Source organism: Numida meleagris, chromosome 3 (assembly GCF_002078875.1).
Source record: "Numida meleagris isolate 19003 breed g44 Domestic line chromosome 3, NumMel1.0, whole genome shotgun sequence".
Taxonomy (NCBI): Eukaryota; Metazoa; Chordata; class Aves; order Galliformes; family Numididae; genus Numida; species Numida meleagris.
In genome coordinates, this window is record NC_034411.1 from 65620564 (window position 1) to 65646254 (window position 25691).

The 25691-nt window shown below is 37.7% G+C and overlaps 1 protein-coding gene across 1 annotated transcript in view; it reads left to right on the forward strand.

The window, feature by feature from the left end:
- The window catches only part of LAMA4 (laminin subunit alpha 4), a 94912-nt gene that overhangs the window by 50158 nt on the left and 19063 nt on the right, over positions 1 to 25691 (forward strand). The window contains exons 10-25 of the mRNA XM_021391121.1: positions 1849 to 2016; positions 2750 to 2943; positions 4725 to 4838; positions 6805 to 6953; positions 9039 to 9180; positions 10221 to 10317; positions 10874 to 10990; positions 11993 to 12178; positions 15419 to 15558; positions 16797 to 16970; positions 17667 to 17809; positions 18177 to 18339; positions 19929 to 20062; positions 21200 to 21371; positions 23427 to 23558; positions 24648 to 24790. Coding sequence (XP_021246796.1) covers positions 1849 to 2016; positions 2750 to 2943; positions 4725 to 4838; positions 6805 to 6953; positions 9039 to 9180; positions 10221 to 10317; positions 10874 to 10990; positions 11993 to 12178; positions 15419 to 15558; positions 16797 to 16970; positions 17667 to 17809; positions 18177 to 18339; positions 19929 to 20062; positions 21200 to 21371; positions 23427 to 23558; positions 24648 to 24790 — 2368 coding nt within the window. The remainder of the gene's footprint in view (positions 1 to 1848; positions 2017 to 2749; positions 2944 to 4724; positions 4839 to 6804; positions 6954 to 9038; positions 9181 to 10220; positions 10318 to 10873; positions 10991 to 11992; positions 12179 to 15418; positions 15559 to 16796; positions 16971 to 17666; positions 17810 to 18176; positions 18340 to 19928; positions 20063 to 21199; positions 21372 to 23426; positions 23559 to 24647; positions 24791 to 25691) is intronic.

Consider the following 25691-nt stretch of genomic DNA (forward strand, 5'->3'; position numbering starts at 1 on the left):
TGATCATCTTCATCTGGAGTATCTGTGACATAACATTATCACAGTGGTATATAAAACCAATATTACACAAATCTCAGCCTCTTCTTCTATACCTACAGAAAGCAATAAAACCCAAGTGAATGTATGCAGAAGTGTCCCAGTCCCCTGTGCACCTGCATCACAAAAACATCCATTCTGCCATAGAGAATACTGATTTCTCCCAGTTCTTAGCAAAGCCATGAGGGTAAAATTCTGTGTATGGCACCAGAACAGAAAGTTGCCTAGCAGGTGAGGTTATAGAACACTTTTTCAATTAATAGAAATCCTTAATTAACAGACTTGAGTGGTTCTGACTTAGAGCAGTAATAGCAAGCTCTATGGCAGCTTTTGTAAGGAAGAGCTGTGACGTATCACTCATTATCAGTGTTGATCATTACCTCCGTGGGTGTTTCAACCAGTACTTTAATTTCAACAAACACAGTTAACATAACTTGTCACAAAGATGAGGGAAGCTAAGACCATGCACACATAATGTTAAAAATGTACTACATTCTTACACCCATGATTCTAGATCACCTTTGATTATGTGGGCATCTGTCATATTTTATTTCCACAGTTATTGACTACAGGTGTCAGACTAGGCCTCACTGACTGTCATCAGTATTCAATGGCTGACTTGTGTAGATAATTCTTTTTAATCATCAGTTGTTTTGGGGAGGAAAGGAAATGCAGAAGGCAGAAATGTGTCTAGTTTGGGACACAGATAGCAGAAGTCAGGTTGAGCTATTGTAAAAAAGCAACGCCTGTGCCTGCAATTAAAAGAGTGCCTGTTCACCCAGAAAAGAAGTTAGAAACAAGTGGGTGAAAATGATTTTCACCATGCCCAAAATCATTCTCTTCCATCTCTTCTGTAGAAAGTGAGCTAGGTGCTTCTGAAGATAAGATGTACACGTGTGCACATGTACATGTGTGTATATGTTTGTGTGTGTCAGGAGAAGGAAAAAGAAATCTGTGGAGCCATTCTGTTACTGCTGAGACTTAGATTTTACAGCTTCACTAAAGAGTTCAGGAGCCATCCAGAAACCACATGAAAAGATACTCTGCCAAAGAATCTGTTGAGCCACAATGACACATAGATGCTTTATTAAAAAGTTCAGATGGATAGTGCTGGCTTTGGCAGATCTGTTTATCCACAAAACTGGTGGTGAACGCAAGCCAAAGCTGCTCACAGGCTATAAAAGAGGATGTGGTTGATATTTGAAGCCAGGGATTAAAAAGTGGGAAAAGTTTGTAATGTTTGCTCTGGGAATAGGTAAACTCAGTTTCAGCTGTAAGAATCTAACAGCATTTTCTGAACTGAGACTAAAATGTTGAAATAATACCCATCTCCAAACCAGCGAGCCATCATCAGACAGAAGCCATATGTTATCTCTTAAAGGTGCCTCAAACTTCTTCAGATGCCAAAGAGATTATTTTAGTCTCCTTGCTGCTGTTGTTATTTGATAAACATCATATTTTTGCAGTAGCACTTAAAAACCACGATCCTGGATGAAAGCCCCAATCTGCTACGTGCCACGGAGCTCAAAATGAAAAGATGATCCCAGCTGCCAAGCCAAGTAAGGCACATTAGCCTTGCCTGTTTAATCTCATCGTCTTCTGATGAGATCCCTACATATGCCAGAAAGTGTTTATTTGCAGGTTTCATTTTAAGACTGGATTAAAGATAATAATTATCTACTGTAGAGTTGTAGGATAATTAAAATTTTCTTTTGCTATCAGCATGATCTGGATTCACAAAAATAGAAGTACTCCACAATGTTTACTTCTCTGTAGCAGGCTAGATTGACCATCTGTTCCTTTTTCCCACAGAAATCAGCAGCAAGATGAAATACTATGCAATTCAACAAGAGCTGAGCCCTGAAGAAATTGCCCAGAAGCTGAGTGTGGCTGAGGAGATGCTGAAGGAGATCAAACGCCGTAAGCCTTTCACGAATGAGAGGCAACTTGCAGATGAGGAGGAACATGAAGCAGAGAACTGTGAGTTTTGAATCTGTTTTCCATTCACCTGGATGTTGATGTGCAGCTGGCTCAGGCTGGGCAGCTCAGGACACAATGCTGAGGCCCATGCTGGGCAGCTCGGAGGGTAATACTAAGGCCCTGGGAAGGAACAGCAGGTGCTGGTGGTTGAGCAGCTGCACACGTCGCAGTTTGGGAGAATGTAAGAGCAGGTCATATGAGACCTTTGTGTCCACCAGCAGTCTTCTGTCATTAATTACTTAAACAAGAAGTGAAAGAGATTAAATAATAATTCCTACTCCTGATGGTTTGAAGGAAAAAAAGCACAAGAGCAAATCTGGGGTGAAAAAAAAAAGAAAAAAAAAAAAAAGAAGAGTGAAAGAAACCATTATCTGCCACCATGAAAGTGATCTCAGCTTCAGACAGCCAGTCTCCTACCCCAAGCTAGTGTAACTCTGCTGACTTCAGGATATTGTCAAGCATTAAATAAACATCAGGGCTACAGCTTTTTCTTTTCCTGCCTTTCCCCACCCCACTAAAGCTGTGGAAAAGAGGCCAGCAGTATCATGGCTCTGATGGGCATACACAGTGAGCCTGTTGCAGCAGCCCAAAGTGCCCCTGCTTTAAAGTGACTGCCCTAAGTCTCTGCTTGTTGCCCAGATGGCAGAACAGGCATAAAAATACACAGTAGACTTTATGCGTATCTGCATGTGCCTGCTCTGGATTAATCAGTGGTCTCTGATTTTTCTTTCAGTGTTACACCGAGTTGAAGAGTTTCATGAGAGGTACAATGACACCAGATCCCTGGTTTCTGATGTGGTGGAGCAGCTCAGTGAACACAATATGAAGCTGTCAGACCTGGAAGAGGCATTAGGCCAGGCACTTGACTATGTTATACAAACAGAGGCTATAAATAAGGAAAACACAGCCAATCTTCAAGAGCGTGAGGTATTATGCAGTCTATTTATCATAAGCATCTATGAAATAGCTCATATTTACCAGTACTTAAATGGTGGATTACCGTTGAGATTTAGAAATGATCACCTCAAAAAAAGGTCCAGGATGAGTTTAACATTCCAGTTCTAAACACGTTGAGAAGTGCAAAAATCATGACTTTTTTGTGAAGTGACAATGTGTGCAGCTTTTGGCATGACATGTCCTAGCTGGCCAAGGAAGAGGTGGTTACCGATGCCTAAACATAGGAAGATGTATTCCAAGTAGCACAGTTGCTATAATTATTGTGGTGGAATTGTTTCACCTATTGCACTGATTTATAATGCAAAAGGACTTCGTGCTCACAGAAGTAATTATATTCTATTGAAATATTCTGTTTATAAAGTCGGCAGTGCATTTTGGTTCTCAACTGTGGTTGAGTTCATACTGCCCCATCCAAACTTTCACCCTGCTCCTCTTTTAAGTAAAATGTCTCCACTTTTTTTTTTTCCTCAGGATGAGCAGATGACTGTCTTTGCATCAGCAAGCACAAATCCATCCTCTAACCAGTCACACCAGATATCTTGAAAATGGGTTTCCTACTTGCTGGGTGAACTGACTTGCTATGAGGCAACAGTAGTTTTCTCTTATGCACTGTTATATACTGAATAAGTTCAGTATTTTGAACAAAGCAATCAGTCAGAGGAGAGCTCAGAGGAGACCTTCCCCTGAGGGCCCCCCATAGAAGGGGGAATTTCACATATGAGTGGTAGTGTTAGGTTCAAATCCCATCTGGCTGATGAGGAAATTGAACTTTGAGGTCCTTCATCCCAGAAAGATACTTAATCCATCGTTCATATATTTAAAAAAAAAAAGATATTTTTTTTCCTTGCAGCAGTTCGATGACTCTTCTGTTTTCTTAAGGGATGCAAAATTAGACTGTCCCACATAAAATTCTTTTTCTGATTTACTTTTCCATCAAGCAAAAAAAAAAAAATGACAGAACAATATGGGATCATTTGAACCTGTTTTCATTTTAACGACTGAAATTGTTTGGAGTCTGGAGGAGATCAGTTTAGGGAGCAATCCTCTCATCACGAGAATGATCTTACGAATTCAAACTAACCTCTGTGTTTCATAGCACCAGTGGCTGCATTTTGTGCTCTTTAAATCCGCTGTACTAGAAGTTCGTGATGATGTGGAAGGTCTAATAATTCAGAAGATAACTCAGGCACACTATTCTTGTGAAGTCATCTACGTGAAGCTTGAGATCCTTTGTGTATAAAGCCTCTTTTATTTTTCTGTTGTTTTGTTGTTATAGTTGCAAGTTGCAGCTCATGAAACCAAACCTTAAGTGAGCTTTGTTGGATTTTCCAGTTGGATTTTCAGTATTCCTTTCAAAGAGAGATTGTTTATTATTGACAATGAAAAACATTCTCAATACCATAAATTTAAAAAACCTGCAGAAAAAAGTTTCCAGGTCACTATAAAAAGCCCGTGGTTGATTTGTTTATGCTGAGAGTAAACTGACTGATACTTAATCCCAATAACTGTTCCTGCTGTAATATATAAAGAAATTAATTCATATAAATGATTTTTTTCCCATAAGGACAAAACATTAATGGAATAATGCTATTATATTAATAGGGGTATCTATGAAAAACTTTGATTTCATAGTTATCTAAAATCTATTTAGTTTATCTTTTCATCTTTTCAATTAACATTAGTAACAAAACAGAAATGGCAACACTATTCTAGCAATTCACAGCAATTTTTTTTGTTGATTTGTTTTGTAGAAACAAGAGAAATTAAAAGAGCAAGTAGATGAAGTGAACAGTATTCTGCTAAGTGCCACAGCTATTCTGGCAGAACCACAAAAGATCAGCTCAGAGTTAAGTGAGGTAATAAAGGTAGGTGCCTCAGTGACTTGTCTAAATGGTATGTCCTGAATTTTTGAACTTTAAAAAAGCTGTGTGCTTAGACCACTGCATGAAAACCACTCATTTATTTATTTTTTGACTGCTTCAATGAAATACTGATAAATATTTCATGAAAAAAAAAAAAAAGTATAACACCTCCTGGATGAAAAGCTCTATAATGACATTTTACTGCCTTGGAAAAATAATGTATTAGAAGTACACCTTATTGTAGGCACAACTAATTGAAGGATTTTGCTGTAGGGTTCTCAGTCATTTCATTATAAGTGGCTGCCAAAAGGTGCCCTGGTGACAGACTGTACTTTTCTCATGCTTGCAAGTGAGCACAGAAGGTGGCTTAAGATCCCATGTCTCGGTTTCAAAATCAATGATGGTCAAAATGTAAAATGTACATATAAACATATTACCTATCCAGAGCTATGAATGAGACAAGGTGTTGTGGGAAATTTTTAGAAGATTAAACTTTCCCATGGTTTTTGAACTTTCTATGAAAAAAAAAGAAAAGTGGGATTTTTCTAACTAAAATCTTTGCCATTTTACAAAAGCTGTTTGGTTTTTTTCATCTCTTACAATAAGAGTTGTTGATAGTTCAAGACAAATGAAAATTCTCTACAAACATTTATTTTGGCCACAGTTGCCCAAAGCAACACAAAAACAAACATCAATATTTTTCCTTGGAAAATTAATTTCAGAAAACAAGAAGAGGACAGCTTTCTTTAATTTTAGCCATTCCAGGGTAGTCAATCAGCCTGATATTTTCTTCTCATGTGTTTTGTGTAAAATAAATTGCTGCAGTTTATCATTCAGGGTTCCCCAATCCTGCAGGTAAATCTACACATAGAGGATGTTTATGTAGCAGGGGTGTAGTATGAGAACATCACGCATCTTCCATCCTCACCAGCAGTGAGCATCTACATGCTTCACTCATCCGTCTTTTTTCTCTCCCTTTGTTTCATCCTTTTCTCTTGTATTTTGTGATCACAGATGTAATCATCAAACCTGCCGCCAAGGTTGTGTATTGGAGAGGAGGTGACTGGATGTCCACTTGGGTCTTCCCACAAATATTCATATAAGAAAAATCTATAGCTAAAGCAAAGGGGTAGTACTTCTCCTTTGCCCACACATACAGAGTTAGTTGTCTGATAGGCTCCTGTAAATCAGATGAATACAAGATATCCTCCTATCATAAGAGCTATTTCTGTGCAACAAGACTGAATGGGTCCAGGACCCATTCTCACAGTTGTTTGTGGCACAGCACTCATCTGTATTGCTAAACTCTGTCCCACTCCGAAAACATGTCTCCTCCAAATTGCCCCGGGGGCACACACTGCCTTGTGTTATTCCCCAAGGAGGTAGGCTTGAAAGAGTGGCAGCTGGCCAGGGCCAAAACAGTGCACTAGTGGGATGCTTTGTAAGCCAGCCCACTCCTGCAGTATTTAGTTTGCTTGTAGTTTAGAAGTCCGAGGAATAATTTCTGGCCTGCAGATTTGGAAAAAAAAAAAAAAAAGCGAACAACATGGTTTCCATTTCCTAATTTAGTGAGAATCACAGCAAGGGGATTTTTCAAAGATCTGGTTTAATTATCCTATCTAGTAGCACTTCAAAACAAAAAGCTTGCCACTGGCACTGTTCTGGAGTAAACACAATGGATGGTAAGACATCTCTCAACTGTCTCTCTTTTATATTTCTCACATGTCTCTCTAATATCTTTTGGAGAGATTTCTTGAATTCTGGCTAAATTTTATCTTCCTATGTTTGTCTTGCTTCACCAGCAGTCATAAGATGCTCTTTGTTAGACCTTTACTCTCTTTTATCTGATGAAAATATAAAAGAAAACAAAAGCATTATAACATAAAAGGTGTAATAAAGCATACTAAGAAAAAAAGACTTGATTATTTTACAATTTTTATATTCTTTCCTTCCTTCCATATTCATTCAGAATGTATCAGGGTTCTACGCAGAAATAGATGGAGCAAAAAAGGAATTGCAAGAAAAAATAGCCAATCTGTCTCTGTTTGATGAAGAGCTGGAAGAAAAGGCTATGCAGCATGCACATAACCTAAGAAGACTTGCTGATGAGTTGGACCGGTAAAATTTGACTTCAGTAGGCTCTGTTCATACAAGTGCTAATTATTGAAAAGCTGAATGAACTGAGGCAAGCAGAAACACAGTGACATTAGATACACTGGCTGTAAATAGGCATTAAACAAATTGCTGGGAACTCATGTATGGGAAGAACTTTCATGGTCCAGAGGGAAAATCTGAAGTTCAGCAAAGCAAAATCTATTCACCTTCTCAAAGCATAAACAAATGTATCTTGTGTGTTATTCTCCCATTTCTAATTTGGCACATTCTCCTCTTGCCATTGCATGAGAATAGAAAAGGCAAACTACTGAAAAGTAATACAATACAGGCAGATTAAATGGGGCTGGCAGATACTGCTTTCATCAGTAAGTAATTTCACATTAAAAAATGTTTTTGCAGTATGGGCCATAAAATGGGATTTGTGATAATTTTTTTTTTAAGAACTGGTTTACAGATGGAATAGTTCTGAAAGCGTAGATTGTGCCTCGGTGAAAAAAGCCCTCTGTAATACCAAAAATTTACTGCAAGGCCTCCTATTTTGCTGGAAGATTATAAATGCACAAACTTTCCTTCAATTTACTAAAAAGTCACTCTAGGCAGATTTGAAATATGACTTTATTTGCAATTGGTACTACGCATGAAAAAATCACTGCTGCAAGTGATTTCTTAAAGAAAATACTTCACCAGCTTCTACCTTAAGTTACATAATGGACATATATTTTCAGAGGAAAAAGTGTTATAACTACTCATCAAGCATATTATCTAAATACCAGTTGTTTCTTAATATTAGTACGCACTGGATGGGAGATTAAAACAGTGAAAAAATAACAGATGGCTTTCTTTTATAAAACTGTACAAAGCTGGCAACTGAAACTCTTGTTCTATAATGCTAGACAAACTACAGAAAACCTAGAAAGTGAACAATATGTTCAGTCTGAGATCGCCTAGCTGGGAGTAGTAGAATCACTTGAAAGAAAATACCCCATATGGCTAGTCTTCATCCTTTCCTAAAATAATTTTAAAATGACTACCAACTCCAGCATATCAGGAATTTAATATAAAATGAGCAGAAATAATTGGAAAATATCCAGATGGAAATGTGCTGACTCTTTTATTTTTTAAGAAGATTGTCCTGCAGTGAAACTTTAATCCTTTAAGACTTTTAGCCTATCTTCAAATCATTATGTTGTTTTTTGTTTGGTTCGTTGAGGTCTTTTCATGTTGATTTTTTTAATGGATTTGCTGTGTACACTTGTTAGGCTTTTATTTTTTTATTGTTTTTTGGGGGGAATACAGCAGAAAATTCTTCTAACAGTAATGGTAATTTGGAAATTATTATGTCTTCAGTGTGCAAATACATTGAAGTGAATACACACAAGCAGATACAAATATACATCTAGTATATATATAAATATAATCTCTGAATTCTGTTTATCACAAGAATACAGAAAATAATGCTTACTCAAAGTTACTAACTGTTGAAGGTTCAGCCCTAAGCCAATTGTTTTGAATCTCCTCTGAAGACCATTTACCACCTAATATACGCATTGAGCTCTACCATGCCAGCAAGGCAATGTTATATTTCTGAAATCCAACTTCTTGCAAAATGTCATGACCAGTGGATAGTTCTTCATCTAATCCTCCCCCTTATCTCATCTACTTTTGGAACACGTAAACAGCCTGGTGATACAGCTCTCCTGATCACTGACACACACCATTCTTTCCATTCACAGCTAGGAGTTATCACCGTTGAAGGACAACTCATAGACCTGTTATTCTGTCCATTTATGAAATATTTATCTAGATTTTTTAAAAAGATAAAAACTTAGAAGTTACTTGCTACTGCTCACGTAGACATGAAGGCCAAATTCCCAGAGCTTTAGCAAGTCAGATACCCCAAGGAAGTACCTGCTGTCCACACAGTTTTCTCCTGCTTTAGGAGGAGAAATGATGAGAATATGGATCAGGCCAAACATTTTATGTGCAAAATTATGTAGTCAAGGTTCATAGAATGTTAAGAAAACTAATCGATTTGAAACTAATTTGATGCAGTTTGGTTTCTTCCTTCGTTTACTCTCTTTTTAACAGGAATTTACATGGCGTTGATACAAATGGATTGGTACAAAGGGCAATAAATGCTTCAAATGTATATGAAAATATTGCCGGTTATATTGAAGAAGCTAATAAAGCTGCACTGTTGGCACTGAACACAACAAACCGGATCAATGATGTAAGTAGTTGTCGTCATATCAGCATTAACTTTGCAATGCTGCAGGGGCTTTGAACACCTAAGTATGAAGATCTAGCTGCATTGTCTGCATCAAAGTTCTCACTGCACATTTTGTTTCATATCTTATTTCCTGATTTAAATCCTAGGTGGTTAATCATTCTGCCTGTCTACATTCCCCTGTAATTTACAAAGAAGCAATAGGGCCTTCCTATCAATAAGTATGGGGAGATGCTTCTTTGTCCTGTCACTCAACCTGAGACAGTCCTGTGAAAGTGCAGACAACTCCCTGGCCTTGTAGGAACCCTGAGCTGATGATCAGTGCTTGAGTCCTTCTACTCCACACAGTACCACATGGAAGGAAAGGATCATGACAGGATTGTAACTGTTTTTTGTAGAAAGTTAAAATGAGGCAAATAGCCCATTTGTATGCTCACTGCTTTGATGAGGATGCTAGTTTTGTCTCGGGCCTTACTGTTCTAAAATATTTTATTTCTTTTTTTAATGTATGTAATTTTAAAAGACTATTTAGTAGCAATTTATTAGTGGGATAGAAAGAAGAAATGGTTGGATTGCAGGGACCTGACCCCTAGGGATTTTGAGTCCAGTCGTCTTCTTACAGAGTGGGGGTTAACACGGTGTTAATGGGGACTGGAAACAGTTCCCCACACAGCACGTGTGTTCATCACCTAATGGAGTCAACACTCAAACACAGTGCCTAACTAACATGCAGCATGAGTACCAAGTTGGAATATTAGAGCTGATAAATTAAGAGGACTTCTGTGCTTTCTGCATCTTTGTTATTCTGCATTGCTGTCTGAAAAGTACGTTTCTCTAAACTTTTATTGCAGCTTATAGGAAATTTTCCTCAGTCTTCTTTTTCTATTTCAGCTGCCAATCTTAAATGCTAACAAGGAAAATGAAACTGCTGTGACTTTGCAGTTACATTTATATCAAGTAATACATTGTCGACAATTATACACATTAAAAGGAAACGTTTGGTAAACATTATTCTGACTTTCTTTTTTGGAATATACATGCAGGCTGCAGTTGGAATTGATACTCAGATCATTTACCATAGACGTAAAAGTGAAGAACTTCTCAGCCAAGCCATGGAGCTACAGCAGACAGCAGCTTACAGTAAATATACAGTTTATTTCATTTACAAAAGGACTGTTTAAAATAAAACCACTATTTAAATATATGCACCCATAAACAGCTTTTCACGTGTAAATATATTCAGTTAAGTAGTTGACTGAAATCAATTCACAACAGTTTAAGCATTCAGGAATCTGGATTTCAACAGTGGAGGACAGTAATAAATGTTAAAGGATTTTGACCTTTTTTTTTCACTGAAAATGAATGCAAGTACTAAAAATACAGAAATGACCTCTTCAGTATTTCAGGACCTTTTAAGTTTCTTAAACCTTCTCCTGCATAAGTTTGGAAGTATTCTCAGCAACAAGAGATGGCACTGACTGAGTTAAGGCAAATAATGGGTATGAGCATGAAGGTTGCTTATGACTTCAGACTATGTGAAGTCAGGAGCGCTACTATACCCTATGCTAAATGACATCTTACCATACTGCCTATGGTATATTAAAGGCTTAATAACATACCTCAACAGGAGAAATTTTATCTTTTTAAAATGGTACTTTGATATCAGTCAATTATTTCTCCTAATTTCTCCCCACAGGTAATGATTTAACCATTGCAGACACCAGCCGTCATGTTAATGGCACTACGGCACGAATGCATGCTGTGCAAAGCAAACTGATGAGAGCCATCACAAAAATGCAGTCAGCAGAACTAGGTTGTAAGAAATTTCATTTTTATGATTCTTTACCTTCAAATGCTTTACAGTACATTTTATCTTTGCACATGGCCTATGAACTTGATATTAAGATTTCAGTCCCGGGAAGGCTCAAACAAATTTGGCAGAAACTACAAGACAGTCAATACAAAACCATCTTTGATGTATTCATGATAAAATTATGCATTTTTCCATCAGAAATTATTAACATTTCTTTTGATCCTCCTTCCTACAACTGTCTTCTCGCATTTAACTCTTGATTTTTTCAAGGCTTGGAGAATTTACAAATCTGTGGACTTACTGTATTGATTGTCAAAATCTAATTCACATATACATCACATGTAAAATATTTGGGAGATTAATTACTGTCAGTCTTGACTGACAAAATCTCACTTTAGTTTCTCAGAAAACAGAAATCATAGAGCATCCAGCAGGTATATCTAAAGGTGTTCAGTGTTGACATATTCAAGAATTCTTCTTAATTCCTATTAAAAATAGCTTACTTTTTACTACTAAGATATCATATGCAAAATGCCATGATTTAAGAAATACAGTCCTTAGTAACTACAAAAAATACATATATATATTGGGTATGGAATAACAAAAGCATTTTAGCGTCTTGGATTTCTCTCCATGAAAAACAACTTTCATGAAAAATATTCAGTCTTTACATGCATTTTTTTTTTTAAAACACAAATTAAAACAGAACATCCTTGGCTATGCAACAACCTCCAAAATCTAAGGAAAAACTTTAACAATCCAGAACAATGAGGAAATGAGGATTTGTTACATTTAAAGAAAAAATTAATATAATGATAGATCACCCAGTGGGAGTTTTGAATATTCCTTGTGGAAATAAAGAGAAGACCAAATAAGCAAGGTTGGATCTCCATTCTGCAGAAGATAAAATCCTCTTAATCTCATCACTTTTGAAGTACAGGCAACAACTCATTTGACTCTTTGTCAGTGTTCATTTCTTCTCATCCCCTATTTATTATTTAGTGGAGGCCAGACAGCGCTTGGAGCAAGCTAAACAGAAGACTGCAGAGGCCGTTAGCACTACTGTGACAGTAACGCAGGCTACAACCCCCATGGATGAGAATGTGAGGTTGTGGTCTCAGAACCTGCAAGACTTCCAGCACAACTCAGCTGCCTATGACAGTGCTGTGCACTCAGCTGGGGATGCAGGTACAGCAGCCTAAGTTTTGCTATTCTGTAGTGTTAAAATGGAAGGCAATCACTGCAGTACCATACTGTACAAATTGTTTACACTGCATTTTCATTGCTTATAATCTTACAGAATTTTATCTACAGGAAAATATTTTTAAAAGTAGCAGTTGCCATGAGACTTGACTCCTCTTTAAAACTTTTGGATACGTGAGCGTTTCCAAAAATGGCTTAAAACACTTAAGGGCTGAAGTCATATTGGCTTCTAAGTCAGTTTTATTAGGGTACCAAGGTCACACTGAAAGGTGGACAGCTTGTTTACATACTTCTTGTATTATGATTCATAGTTCAGCTATTGTTTTTGTAACATCAGGAGGCACTTGAAAATTGAGCCCTTCTATCCTCAGTGGTACAAACATAGAGTTGAAAAGGTCCCTGATTTGATGATTTTGTAGTCTAAACAAAGGAGTCAAAGAGGAATAAGGAGGAAATATAATATTTAAGCAGGGCGATTGCTAGAAAAGCTTGTAAACATGACATTATTTTCACTTTTATTAGGAGGGGCAAGGAGGAAGAATAGAGAACAAATGAGAGGATTTGTTAGGAAGAATGTAGGGTACCAGCTACAAAGGAGGCTGCATTGGAAGTGCTCCAGTTAGATGTGGCTGTGATTCACAGCCTGCAAAGACAGATGTTGACTTGCCTGAGGACAGCAGAGTGCTCTCAGATCACCTGTGTGTGTTGCCAGGAGTGGCTGACCTGGAAACAGGAATGTCCATCAAAGCCCAAGAGAAAGTCATGAAATATGTTAAGCTAGGTGCCTGCAGCATCATGCCCATAACACTGCCATGGCAGAGAAAGTCTCTAAGCTGGTTTTCCCAGACTGCCCTTGACCTAAGTTTGCATGGCATTTTTGGAAGGGTAAGAACATGTCATGGCTCTGGTGTTTGAGAATATTCCCTGTGTTGCCATTGTGCAGGGAATTGATGGTTTTCAGTAGAGAGGATGAAGGACAGTTTGGGAAGGAAAACACTAAAAGACAAAGTATCTGGAAGGTTATCGTCAAGGTATTTCCTACTTCACAATTTGCTTTCTATTCTTTTTTTTTTGTGTGTTGTATTACTGGGAAAAACTCATTTTTACTTTTATTCCAAAGACTAAACTTAAAAATCATTATTCTTCTGTGTTGAAGAATGCCATATAAAGTATAAAATGAAGAGGTTTATGGCAAGGTTTTACAATTGTACTAGGAGTAACAGATGATAGTTTGTCACTTTCATATCACAGCTATGTTTCTATCTTCATATCTCAAATTTCAAACAGACAAAAAGCCAGTTTTTCAAGATATCTGATCAAATTTAGTTACGATTCAGTTGGTCATTGAAACAAAACAAACAGCAACAAAAAAGGGATGTTTGAAATTTGCTGTATCACTTTCTGAGCTTGCAATTTTTTATTTTAACAGTAAAGAGGACTTTTTTTCTAAGTGATTATTGTGATATGCTTCATTTCAAAAGGCAGAGCAAACTTTCTGCAAGATAATTATTATACTGTTGTGGGTTTTTTTTTAGTAGAATGTTTAATGCATTCTGGAAATAATGTTACATTAATTGAATGTGCTTCGTGGAGGATCTGTTGAAAAAAATGGCACTTTTTATATACAGTAAGGTTTATATGCAATATATGATCCTATATAGGATATAAGGTCTTTCAGAACTTAAGGAGAATAACAAGAGAACCTAAAGGTCCTCACGGCTCACTCCTACACTGAACTTGGAGAGAAAAAAAACAAGTGAAAAGAGCCAAGCTGAGAGAGGGCAAGGCTGTGGCAAATACAGCTTTCTACTCTGTCCAAAGAGAAGCAGGCTGTGTAGGACTCCATGGGATTTTCTAGTACTCTGTGCTACTCTGAGTGAGGCTGAGATCTGCTTCAGTCTGTAGACAACATGGAACGGAGAGCAAAGAATAGAATTTTTTTCCCTTCTTTGTAATGCCAGTACAGCTGAGGATTAGGTTCTCTACCTGTCTTCCTGTCTTTTCAAATAAGAGTGAAATTACAAGGGGAGGAACACAAGAACGGGTGGATGCAAGTTGATAACCCTTAAAACATAACTAAAAACCTGACAAATCAGATCTTAACCTTTGCAATGAATCCATGTCATTAAAAATCAACTATGAATACTGGATCTTTCTTGTATGCATGAAGCTGGTGGCTAAAATCACATTTAATTATACTCAGCTACTTATACCTACACTTAATTGATGATGAAAAATGATGTGATGTGTAAATATCCTTCAAAGGGCAGCTTGTCAGTAGAACCTGGCGTGACAAAATTGGATTATTATTAGAAGTAGTTATTTTCCTTTCTCTGTAATTTCTCTGCTTATCTCTCTGGGAAAGCACTCCTCTGCCTTTGAACACATTAAAGCAGCCACATTTCCCTTTGACCACAGTCTTTCTCCCACACATACCAAGAGACATTGCAGCAAAAAACTGGAGGCACAGGACTGTGATTCATGACACTGTCATACATAGACAGGAAAGCTGAGGAGTCTGGGGCACCTAAGCAAGTACAGTTTAGGTGCATATTCATCATCTTCTAAGCCTCTGTGCCATTGTAAAGCACAGGGCTTTTACCACAGGCTGAAAGCAGCAGTGTTTCTGTTAGCACAGTGGGCTAATACATCACCTCTCCAGCCATTACTTCTCTCTGGGGCATAACCTCTGGGAGAAATGCACAGCTGAGAGCAGAGGGAGGCAACTTCTTCAGCTCCCCTAAACTGAATTTGAAAAGCTCATGAGCCATAGCTCCTCTCTGAAATTCCCAGGTCAGCCACAGATCTCCAGTGAGATGCCAGACAACTAATCCTTTTGCTCCAGTTGCCATATCTGTAAGATTGGGTTCAACATTTAACTGCCTTGAAGGAAGATGAAAAGGTTAAAATGATTAACATTTACAAAGCTCCTTTAGAAAAATGGTACAGAGATACAACACCATAGTAGTAACTAGAAGTCCCATGAAAAAATAGCTGCATTTGTGCAAAGAAAACAGTTTTTCTTCCAAACACTTTTGCAAATACTAGATCCTGATAAATCACTAACCTTTCTGAAATCAGTGCTTCTCACACACCATACCGAGGACCTGTTCTGAAAGTACAAGAAAATAGGCTGGTTAAAGAGTGTAAGGAGCAATTTTCCTAGTGCAAAACTGGTGTTGCAAAGAGGAACAAAACAAGCTGTCGCTTCTTTTCTAACTGCAGTGAAGAAACTTACAGAAGTCTTCCCTCAACTCCTGGATAAATTGCGCAAAGTAGAACAGAAGACACCAGCAAACAATATTTCTTCCAGCATTCAGCGGATCAGAGACTTGATTGCCCAAACCAGGAGTGTAGCAAGCAAGGTAAAAGTTTGAGATGGGATATTTGGTTTCTAGTGCTAATTATCGTATACGTCTTTCCGGGCACTTCATTATCCTTGGCTATGTCAAAAGCCTGAACCTTGACATCTCCTCCCAACTAGATAAACAAAATATGTGAAAGTCAATAAAATATTTGCAATTCATATTTACAAGCAATTAATATTATCATAGTGTTCACTGTAGACTGTTGCTACTGTGGTAGCAACTTCAGTTAAGTGATAGGCACAGCATTAATGATGGCCACTGTAAAAGAACCATTCACAGGTAAAACTAATAGTTCATCACTCAACTGGGAATATTAGTTAGAAGCAGGAGTAATTATGGCAACTTAACACGAACTCTCCTTAGTTCACAGTATTCCTTTTTTTCCTTTTAAATTAATTTTCGGCAGAGTAGGAGAATCTTTGACTCATGCATATTTAATAGATAAAAATGCTTTCATTTTCATACATAAATTATGAAGGATTTTACTGTAACAAGAACACTGAGGTCAAAAATTAAAACAATATATTAAAACAATATTAATTCACATAAATAAAAAATTCAGTCCATTATTACATACTCACAATGCTGTCCATGTACATTGCTTTAAAAACAAAAAAAGGCAAAATTCATCTAGTACATGAGTATGTGGGAAGTGTTTCACTGTTCTTTAAAGGTATTTCATCACCCAGGAATATTGTGCTTAAACTTGAAAACATTACTGCAGTTATGTTGAAGTTCATCGTTCATTTTGAACTAAAATGTTCTAAAATTTGATTAGCATCTTGTATATATCACTGTAACTTCAATAATAAAACAGGATTACTCATAAACAGAAAATTGGCCATAGTACTCTCAAAGCAAAGAAAAATTATTGGTAGAAGTTTTATAGTCATGTAGGAACTTCATTATGGTCGATACCTAGTGATGTAGCCCTAATTCAACTAAGCACACAACAATGTCCCACTGAAATTTACATTATTAAATAATTTAATATTCTAATTTAATATTAATATTCTTAAGCATAGCTAATGAGTTTAAAAATAACTTTCTATGTCTTCTTTACAGTATCTTCCATAAGCGATTGTTATAAACATACAATTTTGAACAGCACCCCCATAGGTGCTGATTCCATTCTAGCAGTAAGAGAGGCTACTCACCAAAAGTTCTTGCACATTTACCTCAAGTAATGTCCACTGGCAGCAATAATGTCTCACTTAGCACACTTGCAACTGCAGGTCCAAGTGTCTATGATGTTTGGAGGCCAATCAGCTGTTGAAGTCAATCCAAAGATCAACGTGGAGGAACTGAAGTCTTTCACTTCCACGAGCTTGTATATAAAGCTTCAAAAAGACGACCCACAACTGGCAGCATCTCCAGACAGATTCATTTTGTACCTCGGAAACAAAAATGTAAGAGAACAGCCCAGTCAATTTTTATATATATATAAAAATGTTGCAATAGGTTTGAAGTTTATTTGCCCTTGTTTTTTCTTCTCACCTTTTCTCTATTTCATAAAATATGAGGTGTCTACTGTCAGCTGATTTAATGACTGTCACTGATTTAGTGCCAAGCAAAGTGCAAGGGCTTCCTTGTAAAACATGTAAAACAGCATGCTTTTTTTTAAGCTTTTCTAAAAAGAACATCTACTGAATATAAATTAAGAGAAACCCCTCCTGGTAGAAGATTTATTTGCATCATAGTACCTAGTCTCCAGACAAATTTTTCTTCCTGTTTCCTACATATGCACAGTAAATACTGATAAGCAACTTCCCATTAAACACGACCAATTTACAGCCAGTAGAAACCTTATTACCTTGTATTTTCCTGATTAAAAATGGGTAAAATATCGGAGATGTTTTTTCTGTGCAGTGAGGGAAACTAATTAGAGAATTAACCTTTTAATTATATTTTATATAGTATATAAAACATTAATCTGTAAAATTATAAATATAAATATATAATGTATATATTATTTTAATACAATATGCAAGAGACCTTATTTTTAAAGATTTCATTTTGTCTTATATAGCCCAGTGCTTTACCTGGGCTGCAATAAATCTGTTTCAATGTTGTAGTTCTGACATCTTTCTCTGCTGGTGTTTTAGGTTAAAAGTTACATGGGACTGGCAATTAAAAATGACAACCTTGTCTACGTTTATAATCTGGGAGACCAAGATGTGGAAATACCTCTGGACTCTAAGCCAGTCAGCACCTGGCCTTCTTACTTCAGCATCATCAAAATTGAGAGGTAAACAGACAATGTGCATTTCACCAAATTCAAATAGCTAATAGAAGAAAAAAAAAAAAAGAAAAAAAAAAAAGAAAAGGCTGTCCCAGAACTGCCCATTAGTAGTCTTAAGTGTCTGGTTCTATCCCTGCTGAAATAAATGCAAATTCTCTTTGCTTTTAGAGAGCCAGGACCCACGGGGACATGAGGGGGAAGGAAAAGTGTCTGTAATTTTTCTATTTCTTTCCCTGTAGAATACCAGTCTTCTAATGAGGAAAAAAAAAACCCTTCCTTGAGCTGAGGGCTTGCTGTTGTTGTTTGTGGGTTGTTTTTTTTTTTTAAGTCTAGCAAATGTAAAACTCTCTTCTCTTACAATTTCCTTCTGCAGGATTGGAAGACATGGCAAAATGTTTTTAACTGTACCCAGTCTTAGCAGCACATCAGAAGAAAAATTCATCAAAACAGGAGAGACTCTTGGTCCTAGCTCTCTCCTGAATTTGGAACCTGAAAATACTGTTTTCTACGTCGGTGGAGTGCCTCCAGACTTCAAGGTTGGTAAGATAAATACTTCATATTCGGAGCTTAAATAATACAAACCTATCTTGCTGGGCTTCCCTTTTAACATAGAAATGGCTAGAAAATGAAATGTCCTTATTTAGTAATTTATTATCCTAGGACTATCTCTTCTAGCTATAGCAAAAACAACTACTTTCTCCAGCATATCATGCCATACAGTAGGATGATCAGGTTCCTATGAGCTATCAGTAAGGTTTTCTGAAAAGTAATAATAAAAGTGATTTTTTTAATTAAATTGCACTGGTAGCCTAGCTCAGTAGGGCTACCTGGTTTGCAGGCTACCCATTTTTTTAAATGCCGATGGATCTTTGGTACTTAACAATTTTTCTTTTACAGCTGTTACGAAAATGAAAGGTAACATAGCGTTAATACAAGCCTGGTGTAGCAAACTTCTGATGCACTGATTTGTTTGAATTTAAATTATCAGAGGTTTAAATTCAGCCTTGCAATGACATGAAGCCTTGCCTGTGCAGTACATGCCTAGGGACTTCCTAGGAGGTGCGTGCTTCTGCCTGGCTCTTAGTGGATGGCACCCACCTCATCACAGTCAGCATGAGCTAGCACTTTATTTATCTGCCTCTGTGAATGCATCGGACCAACTTTCTGGATTTAGAAAATGTTATGAATGATCTTGTTATTAATAAAAAATGTATCACATAGCCACTGGATATCTCATACTTAAAATAATTTAATAGAATAGTAGAAGAAGCAAAAGAAGAAAAGAAACGATAATTTGCCAAAGCACAGGTTCTGTGCTGCAGATGAGAATCCCATTTTCCCCTACAGCAACATATATTCTGCATTGCTGCATTACTGTTACTATTGTACTGTAAGCAAAATGGAAATAACGAGAAGCCAAATATAAGTTGCCGTTAGTGATCAGTCTCTGAAGTGCAAGAGGTGTTATTAATATCACACCTGTTCCACAGGGCAGAGTATTTTAATATTAAAAGAATTATTCACTAGCGCTATCAGCTTTATTCTTTTGTATCTTTCACCAGTGTGGCTATTTAAATTCCATTTGCAATGACCTTTGTTAAAAGAAGGAGTGTCTATATCCTGCTAACTGTTTAAAACTGATCCTTAGACACTGGTACAGTCTTTGAATCCAAGTACCCTGGGTTTAAAGTGCTCTTTCATTTCTTTCTCTTTCATCATGGTAGGAAATTATTTTTCAGGGAACAAAGAATGTCTATACATTAGACATGAAATATCTATTGAGAGATTCAAGTACATTGAGCAAGATTCAGGATTAGTCAAATCCTAACTCTTCCAAGTGCACTCCCTTCAAAACTACCGAACTACAAAAAAAGTTTTTGCCTCACCTGCACCGATGTTCTCTCTCTGTGAGGACATCTTTATGCTCCACAGCTCTGTTTTCACTTATGGAACATTTGGCTAGTGGCTGTATCAAGACAAGGACTGCAATGACTATTCTAAGGCACCAACATCCCATTTTTCTCACAATATGAGGAGCACAGAGAAAAAACTGATCCCAGGTACAAATGCTTTCCTGGTAACCCAAATAAAGCACGTGTCCTTTTACTTCTCTCTTTCTGCTCAGCTGCCTCCCAGCTTAGACTTGCCTGGCTTCATCGGCTGCCTGGAGCTGGCTACCCTGAACGACGATGTGATCAGCCTGTACAACTTCAAGCACGCCTACAACATCGACACCACCACATCGCCACCTTGTGCCAGGTAGGTGACAGTCCCGCCATCACTCCTCGTTTGTAGGAAGTGCCACTCCTGATAGTTCCAATCTGTTTCAGAAGACAGATGGGAAGGTGATGCTGAGTTATCCAGAAGGAACTTTGCCACTGTTAATTCCTAGCTGTGGCAAGAAGCTGAACTTAGATATTTGCTCTCCATTAATTCTCTCACAACCTTGTTCCTGCCTTGGAAATGGAAGTGTAGAGGGAGTGTCTCAGCTATACCATGAGGCAGGAGCTAGACTCCCACTTTACCCAAGCTGCTTGCCAAGATCAGGACTGTTCTTGCCTTGAAACCCTTCCCTGTAAGGGATACGGCCACGACCAGTTAGCTCCAGCAGGCCTGGTGAACTTGAGTGCACTTCCACACCCAGCTAACAAAGTCAGTACAGAAGTTACCTTTCAGCCATACACTCTGAAACCCACAGTAGAAATCCCCCAGATAAGCCATACACACATTGGGAAATACGTCCCTTAAAGTAGAAGGGAGCATTTACCACAGCATTTATTTGGCACAGGCATGAGTGGGCATATTGTTCATACAACACTAGAATCTCTCCATACATAAAACAGGAGAAAGTTGCAGCTCTCACTGGGAAGAAATGCAAGAAGTATTGAGACAAAGCAGTGAGAGTAAGTGGCCTCCCATGTCATTCCCAGAGGGAACAGGAGCTGAGAGCTGCTGCCCTCCAGGTCAGTGCATGTGGCCCATTCCTGGGCTCTCCAGCGGGGCCCATTCTCAGTTAAAGGCCATGGAGAATTCAAATGGATTTCTGCACAAACCAAGCAACCTCTTAACATGTATATCTTTATAATAAGGAGGTGTCCTTACTTTTACAAGGATCAGCAAAGAATTTTCCCGTCTTTTACATACAGCACAGAATAAAAGCACAATCTAATGACAAAGGAGTTAGATACACCTTCAAAGCATTTCAGAAAAAAATCCCAGAAAAAAATTTGAAAGAAAAAGTCACCAGTCTCATCACTTCCAGGAGAAAGCATCAGTTCATAATAATAATTTCAATAAAGTACCTTAATTATAAAGGCTCTTAAATTTCCCCAAATGAAAATGGGGACCATAATGCTGACACTGTCAATTTTTGCTTCCCTGGCTGTTTTTTCATAGAAATAAGTTGGCTTTCACTCAGAGTCGAGCTGTGAGCTATTTCTTTGATGGTTCTGGCTATGCCGTGGCAAGAAATATCGAGAGGAGGGGAAGATTCAGCCAGGTGACTCGGTTTGACATTGAAGTTCGAACACCTACGGACAATGGATTGATCCTGCTGATGGTTAATGGAGTGAGTATCAAATTCTTCTGGTACTCTTTAGCCATGAGTACCACAAGTTCTCCAGTACTTACAATATAATGGGAAATACAAAATATTTAAATTCTGGAAAGAGGTAATAACTTTGCATTCATCTTGTGCATATATACATTGGGAGAGAACTGGCATACGCTTTGCAATGAGTGGAGCTGGACCCTGCTCTCATCCAGAGATATTTAGGACTTTAGAGTCGTAATGACCCTGTGATGATACACCAGTTAAGACCAGGAGTTGTATTTTTGTTTTAATGTGAATGCACATTCAAATCTATAGAAAATTTCTGTGAAGTAGCTCCTATAAAACAGCCATTTCATGGTAGCTGCCACTTTATAGCTGTGTCTCAGGGAGTGCTAGAGCTAAATAGTTATTTAAGTTACTGAATACAGAAAGTAACCCAAATAAAACAGCTAGATCCAGATGTTGCCGGCTTTTCAGGTATTTGATGGTGATGCAAACTCTGAAATGGTTTAAAGAAAGAAGACACTATATGCAAATATCCTCTGAAGACAAGCTCAGATTTTTTTTATTTTTTTTTTATTTTTATTTTTATTTGTCTTTTGGCATCTCCACATCAGGCTTCCAAGTTCTTTGTGGATTACAGCTTGATAAAGCCACAGAAAACAATGTACTATGTTGATGCATACCACAGACATACACTGGTCTACACACCAGCATGTACCAGCACAATGAGTATTCAGAAGGCAGCAAACCCACCCTCAGTACAGAGTTACTCTCTAGTTTTCACGTTAACTTGAACAGGAGAGTTGTGGAGAGAGATTTTCTCTGCAGCATAGCATGCCACCACTAACTTTACTCTTAGGAGAATCTGGACTAAGCAACTGCTGGTCAAAGCTTTTCAGCCTCCATTGCAGATCTTCTAAGCAAAAATGCACAGAGGTTTGTTGGACACACATGCTCTTTGTATGTTACAATGAAAACTGTGATCTGTGGAAGATCATGCCTGCTTACAAACACTTTTAGAAAGACTGTATAAACTGCCCCATTATTACATTCTGCAAGGATGGAACAATGCAAGCTCATAAATATTATAAATGTAATCCCCGCTTAATTTTCAAGTTTAAGGTTTTCAAGACAAACCCAAGCTGCAGTTTCATTTAAAAGCACTAGATTAAGACCTACTTTTATTACTTCAAGTAATGACTTCTGAGGGTGGAATAATTTGTGTCAGAGACATTAGTTCATGGCCTGTAGTTGTTTTTAGAGTGTTATTGTTCCCATGTCTCCATTAAGTATGGGAACAACAGCATGCACACTAGAAGAGAACACAAACAGTCGCATTAAAAGCACTAACCCAGATCCACAGTTGCTGTAAACTGTCCTTTCTGCTTTTTTATGTTCAGATTCAGAATGAGACTAAGTCTGTGCTACAGATCTTCATTTCAAGCACTCCATAGAGGTTTCCAGGAGTAGAGCTTCTGTTTATAAAATCTAGGACACTCGACCACAGAAAAGAATCCAAACCAAGAAGTAGGAACAGTCAGGAAATCTAGAAACCAAATATACAGTAAATACACACTACCTATTGCTCAGCCCTCAGCAAATACAGTGGTGCTGATTGGGGCTGTGAAAAGATATAATGCTGTGCTATTATAAGCATCTTGACAGAAGCTGCTGATGCAGCCCCAGCTATTCTAGTACATCATTGTTTTTACCAAGATAGTATCTTTCCTTGGGGCATGTGCTATTACTTTGACAGAAAATAGATGTGTTCACATTACAAATACTTTGCTGGTGAAGAATATTGACATACCTGTCCTACTAAATACAATTTCTCCAGAGAAGCATTTCACCAAGCCTTCAAATATATGGTGCTTATCAAATAACTATGTGTCTATGTACACATATATTATGCATTAATCCAGAAACTCTGTTCTAGTTTTGCAAAAATATGACCTTTTCCCAGTAGCCTGCTGTTCACAATGTCAGATAGTCTCATTACACTGCTGATTTTTTTTAATTCCTGCCACAATCATAGTATTTTTCTGACTGCTTTTTTGTTTTATGTAGAGTATGTTCTTCAGTCTAGAGATGCACAATGGATTCCTGTACCTCCGCTATGACTTTGGCTTCAGCACTGGCCCAGTGCTGTTAGAGGACTCCATGAAGAAGGCTCAGATTAATGATGCCAAATTTCATGAGGTAGGGATGGGGCTACAGTCACAGCCATTTGGTTAACTATCTCAGCAGCTCCAAAGTAGCCATAATTTGCTCCAGCACCAATTAGAAGAGGAAAAGGATGAGAGGCCAGGTGGTGATTCAGAAGTGGGCAGAAGAGAATAGTAGACACATACCTCACATGTGAAAGAGTACATAATTCCCACCAGCACTGAGCCGTTGGTGGGGGTCTCCCCCAGCCTCCTGGCAAACCAGTGCTTGTGGACAGATTCTGCATACTGCTAGACAAGAACAGGACTGTTCATGTGAAAAAAAAAAAGTATTAGAATTCAAATTGAAATTTTAACAGTGACAAATCTATCCTTCAAATATACAATTCTCCTGAACTAAAAACATGGCTTGATGTTAACTTGATCACTTTAGTTGTTATGCATTGTGTTACAAGAGGTATTGCATTTCCTATTTCATTCAAAGTAAGAATTATTCAGGTAACAACCTTTTATATAGGGATAGTATTTTAGGGATTTAGGCAGATCATAAACACCAAGGTGCACTAGTTTTAAGAGAATTTACTTTAAGCCAATGTAAGAGAATTTACTTTAAGCCAATGTATGAGAATTTACTTTAAGTCAGTGTAACTGTGACAGTGGCAGTAGCAATAGTAAATCTCCCCTAGTGGCCTGTTGTAAATTTGATTCAAATTCGAACTATAGCTACAGCTACTGTTCTGCTCAAAATTTTTAAGCAGGGCAAAAATATGCCTTTTATACTTTGACAATGTGATGTGTTTTTTTAGAAGTATGCCCTAACTTCTTGGATAAAACAAGAAAGTACTGCAAAGTTAATGGAGTTGATCTGCTTGGTGCAGAGTAGAATTTGGTGTGGGGGTAGTTTTGTTTGAATTTAGTCATAAGTGAAATATCCTGTTTCTTCAAGCATTAGAGAAATTATGACATCAAAATAAGTTCCCTATTAGTATTGACAGCCTATCCTATTTTACAATAACTGTTCAAAGAAAAAGACATAAAGATACTACTGATCTTGCAAAATCACCATGACAACTTACTAAAGATGATGTTTTAGAAACTTTTAAGAACATGTTTTTCTTTTCAGATTTCTATTATATATCATAATTCTAAGAAGATGATCTTGGTAGTAGACAGACGACATATAAAAAGTGTTGACAATGAAAGAACAGCAATGCCATTCACAGACATCTACATTGGAGGAGCACCTGCTGAGATCTTACAGTCCAGGTTGGTTTACAGCTGGGATTTAGTCATTATCTTCATGTAATTTAAGTTACATGTGCTGAAGGGCTTACAGTACATCATTGTTATTTCTCAGGAAGCACTTCTTTAATGCACAGGTGACTGAGCACTGGTACAGGTTACCCAGGTTGGTTATGGAGTCTGCCTCCTTGAAAAGACTTGAAAGCCTCCTGGACATGGTCCTGGGCAAGCATCTCTAGGTGTCCATGCTTAAGCAGGGGTTGGAGCAGATGGCCTCCAGAGGTCTCTTCTAATTTCAGCCCTTCTGTGATCCTGTGTTTCTCCTAGTTTCAGCACCCTACGTGAAACAACCCTTAGGACAATTTTCTAAGTTTTTTTCAGAACTCTATAGTACCAAAGACTAGGATGGATCCTGTACAGCTAAATTCTGCTGAAACTTGTCCTATTTTGGTTAGGTTAACAGAAACTGTTGTCTTCTTAAAACAAAAAGGCAATTCTAAACACATGAATATGTAGAATCATTATTTCTTCTCACTCTGCAAAAAGTGATCTTTGTAAAATAAAAATGCATTCGCTGAAGGATCATTTCATGCATTTTCAAATCTAAAGATGATGCCTTTCCTACTGTGCACATCAGTTCTGCTGAGTCTAATTTTCTCTTTAGATTCAAGTCAGCTGGCTCTGCGTGGGTGTGGGAAGAAAATAAAAAGTCTCATTTTCCCATCATACCATTTGACAGAAGCCAAGCTTAATCCCAGTGGACCATAATACTCCAATTTACTGTAATGGTAATCCACCAAAGCAGTGTCACACTCTGGGAGAGCAGGACGGATGCATGAAGAAAGATATGGCAGGAAACATGCGCTCCCTACAGCTCAGCTATTCAAAAGGGCTCTAGCTGCTAACTAAAGAGTCACAACTGCTA